The 4,640-nt window shown below is 38.6% G+C and overlaps 1 protein-coding gene across 1 annotated transcript; it reads right to left on the bottom strand.

The window, feature by feature from the left end:
* Positions 1-237: 237 nt before the first annotated feature.
* LOC102193846 (zinc finger protein OZF-like) lies at positions 238-4,273 on the bottom strand. The gene is made up of 2 exons (XM_005755448.1): positions 3,967-4,273; positions 238-1,919 (listed from the first exon to the last, which is right to left on the bottom strand). Exons 1-2 carry the CDS (start codon positions 4,085-4,087, stop codon positions 598-600), a joined length of 1,443 nt encoding a protein of 480 aa, XP_005755505.1. The 5' UTR covers positions 4,088-4,273; the 3' UTR covers positions 238-597.
* Positions 4,274-4,640: the final 367 nt, after the last annotated feature.

Genomic DNA, 4,640 nt, shown 5'->3' on the forward strand with positions numbered 1-4,640 from the left:
CAGTTCAGCAGCATCAGGTAATGTAGTAGTTGTTGATTCATGGTTTTCTTCAGTTTTTGATCCACTGCAGAATATTTTTAAGGTTATCTGCTATAAAAAGCTAGGCCAGGAAAATCTCCTTTGTGTTTTTCTGTGTTTCATCGTCAGTTACTTTGACACAAAGGCATCTGCTCTGAGGCTTACACCTCTGATGAAGTCTCACAAGCGTCAGTACTGATAAATGATCAGAATTATAATATTTCTGACACTCTGACTCAAAATTGAAGTGAATCGAATCGAGGATCGTAGAAATCATCGATACCCAGCTCCAATTGTATATATGTGACTTAAGACTTAAGCAGTGTATTAACTTAACTGTTCACAAGAATATTGATTTTATACCATTCCCCTGAAGTCTCTGATTTAAGCAGGCAGGTAGTGCTCAATTGGTTGATTTTATATGAAAGAAGGATGAGATAACATGTCAAACACCACCTTTTCACCTAAGCCTGGGCTAACGAAGAAGCTCAATGTTATGATATCAGTTACTTTTACATATCTACACCCCGCCACCTCCAAACAGGAGTTTTGGTTTTCTCGAGCCAGCTAACCAGCCCCTCATAAAGAACTCTCCTCGGTGTGAACTTTCATGTGTTTCTTAAGAAGTACGCTTTGGTTAAATTTCCGTTCACACTTATTGCAACCAAATGGTTTCTCTCCAGTGTGGATTCTCATATGTGTTTTGACGTTACACTGATGTCTAAATTTTTTACCACAAACATCACAACCGAATGGTTTCTCTCCTGTGTGAATTATTCCATGTTTACTAAGCGACTTCTTTTCATTAAATGTTTTACCACAAATATCACAGTGGAACGGTCTCTCTCCTGAGTGGACTATCATATGCCTCTTAAGCCCACATTGAGCTCTGTAGGTTTTTCCACAAAGCTGACAGCCAAACGGTTTCTCTCCTGTGTGGCATTTCATGTGCTGCCTAAGATCATCCTTTACATTAAATCTTTTATCACAAACATTGCAATTAAATGATTTCTCCCCTTTGTGGCGTCTGGTGTGTCTTTTGAGACTGCACTGTTGTTTAAATCTTCTACCACAAATGTCACAACTAAAAGGCTTCTCTCCTGTGTGAACTCTCATGTGTCTTTTAAGATTAAAGCGATGTCTGAATCTGTGTCCACAGTCATTGCAGACGTATAGTTTCTCTGCTTTGCCTACGCTCGTCTTTGAATCTGCTTTCTGCTTCACCCTGGAGCATTTCTTATTAAGCAGATGGCTGGAAGGTGTTCTTCCTGAATGACTTGTCACGTGACTCTGAAGAGACTGCTTGGAGAGAAAGTCTTTACCGCACTCGGAGCAGCTGAAGGATGTTTTAGCAGGATTTGAATCCGACTCCTTCTGATTACTGTCTCTGTCTTTAGTTTTAGGTCGACAATTGGACAAAGGTTCCTGCCATTCATCATCATCATCAGTAGCATCATCATCACTGTTGTTACCATCAACACTGACTTCTGCCTCAAAAGCAGCTGAAGCTTGTTTATCAGTATTAGGCTCTGAATCTCTGCGTGGATCTGAGTTTGTGGTCGTTTCTGGTGCTCCACCTGTTTCTGTTTTTATGTGATTAGCTGAGCTGCTGATTGGAGGCTCATCCTCTTCCTCTTTTTTAACTTCAACTTTAACCTCTTTTTTAAAACTTTGGCTTTGATGCAGCTCTGACAACTGAGGTTTCAAATCATCATCATCACCATCTTCACTCTTCACAGGAACGCCAGTGATGAGGAGCCCATTAGGTGGCTTTTCCTCCTGAGTGCTCCAGGTTTCCTCCTGCTCTTCCTTTATGTGGAGGTTTGGGTATTGCCTCTCCAGAGTTTGGATCCATTCAGGTGAAACTTCTTCTTTTTTAATAACCAACAGCTGTGGGATATCTGCAGGAAACAATGAAACATGTAGGTAAATTGTGTGATGTTTATATGAATTCTACATCAGCACAGAGCTGTCCCATTATCTAAAAAGAAAAAAGACAAAATAAGAAATATTAACATATTTTAAAATATGGAGAAAAGAGCCTTGTAATGCATTTACGAGGTCCTACAGAAAAACGTGTTTATAGGCCTGATGTCACAGTTGTTGAAGGAAATACAGAAGTAGCACAGCATCTCTTTAATGATCAGTCCAGAATGCTCAGAATGAAAAACAATAAAATATGATTCATCAAAGTCAGGTGAGGCGTGCCCGACATGTTCTCTCAGGTGGAGACGCTGGAGTAGGCCCAGGACACGCTGGAAAGATTACATCTCTCGGCTCGCTTTGGAATGTCTTGGTGTTCCCAAGAATACAGTAGATGCATGGATAGGTATCAGACTGGCACTCAATATCACCAAATTTCCAAAGAAAAGGTGTTTGTGTGGTCTCGGAAAGGCTGGATTCTTGCAGCCCTAACTTATTGTGATTGTGTAGTTCTTCCTGTTATGTTTCATGTAAATGGGTTAGTGAGCTTCTCGCTATGATACAAATTCAAGCTAGGCTATCAAAGAGCGATATCGTTGTTGTACTTTCGATACCAAGTGTGTGAATTCCTGATTTGTTATATATGAAAAAACAATTGTCCCCTAACCTTATTGTGCAACCTTTGGCAAAAGCATCTTAGTCAGATTTGAGCCTGGACTTTGACCAGACCACAGCAGAGGCTCCGTTTTGTTTTGCTTCTTTGAGCCATTCGGAGATGGACGTACAATACTGATGTGTTTTGGATCACTGCTCAAGTGCTCTTGAGCTTGAGTTTTATGCTAGATGTAAGGGAACTTGATTTAACAGGCAATAATCAGGCCTCAGTGTGGCCACTGAAATTGAACTCAGCTTTCAAAAAAATGTGATTAATCAGTTAATTCATGATTTTTTACACTTTTCACACAGGGCCAGGTAGGTTTGGATATTTTTCCCTTGTTTTTGTACGTGTAAATGTGACAAATATACAAAAAAATAAAATAAAATAAGGGGCAAATGCTTTTTCCATAGCATACACTATGACAATGTAATTTGAGTGCATTTTATTTTGTTTTCTAACACTGTACAGTTTGCAGAGACGCCATTTACCATATGTAGACTGGGGTGTACCTGAGAAGGAATCCAGTAGAATCTTTGTGTCACCTCTCAAAGAACTGAAGTAATGATTGTGGAAAATTATATCATGAAATATCACATTTTACAGTTACCATGGACTGACACGTGCTAAACTTGAACATTAATCAATTTTTAAAAATTAAATTAAATTAAAAATGACAGAAACATATTAAGGATTTTCTGAAATTACAGTTCAAAAATAATATAACAATGTGGTAATTTAAACACAATAGACTGATTATTTGCTGGCTGTGCCTTTATTTTGTTTTTACAAAATAATTTTGTTTTTAATATATAGCAGTATTATATGGCAGTAACTGTGGATAAATGTGTGGACAACTTCAAACCCACTTCTCTTGCATATTTCAACAACCATATCTATAATCACATACTGTGTATGCTATCGTTGTATATAGTGTATTATCTTACTTATTTTATATTTGTTCGTATTTTATTTGTATTTTTGGTATTTTCCTTCTGCTATCTGTACCTGAGATGAGGTAACACAAAGATTTCCCGCCGTGGGATCAATAAAGTCTTATCTCATCTTATCTTATCTTATCTTAATTTTGTGTGACCTTTTCTTCAGACAGCATTAAAATGTTTGATATTTTATTATGATGTGTAAAATTATTAATTATAATGTATTACATGTGTCCAAACCTGTACTGGTCTAAAGTAAAGTATTTTTGTAAATAATATAAAAAATGACTGCTTTCATTGTGTTTCTGCATCAGCAGCACCGTAATGTCGACAATAGAGGAGCAAGAAAATTTGACTTCGCCGATGAGGGTAATCGTTTGCCATAACGCGATGCAGCGATTAACAGCAATGAAATCTGATTATTCTTACCAGAGGTTTGGTTTACATTAGCGTCCTGCTCCGGCTGGACTCCGAGGGTTTTAATATCAGGTTTTTCTTCTAAATCCAGACTTTCTCCGCCCTGCTCCCGATAATAATCCACCTCCTTCATGCTGTCTTCATTTGTCTCGTCTCCAGAATAAACTGCAGGTTCGTCTGAGAGAAGCTGGGCCTCGGCAGAACCGAACACCGCACAAACACATGCCGATTACATTCTTCTCCACGTGACTGTATTAGCAGAGCCGGACACAAACAGAGCGCACGTTCTCATAAATTAGCACAGGCATCCGCACGGACACCTTTGATACCGAAACTTGTCCTGAAGCGAGGTTCTTTAAAAACCACTGTCACGTGACCAGTGACGTTTCACGTCATCAGCCCTTCACTGCAACTTTCTTCGGTTTAAAGCTTCTGTTAATAAACACTGTTTATTAAACGGTCCCAGAAATAGCTGATAAATCAAACGTAATCTTTTTTAAACACTGTTATAAGACTAGACAAGACTAAGAAAAGAAAAAAATAAGACGTTTGGGACCCCATCATCAGCTGCGAAGCTGCAGCAGGTGTGTTTTTAAGTGAAACTTGTCTAAATCTGTTAAATACGTTTAAACTGGAAAGTGTTTGCGGAGTATTGTTGGTGTGTGGGTCTGCATATGTCGTGTCTT

Source organism: Pundamilia nyererei, unplaced genomic scaffold (assembly GCF_000239375.1).
Source record: "Pundamilia nyererei isolate P.nyererei 1_Seehausen unplaced genomic scaffold, PunNye1.0 scaffold01519, whole genome shotgun sequence".
In the NCBI taxonomy this organism is placed as follows: domain Eukaryota; kingdom Metazoa; phylum Chordata; class Actinopteri; order Cichliformes; family Cichlidae; genus Pundamilia; species Pundamilia nyererei.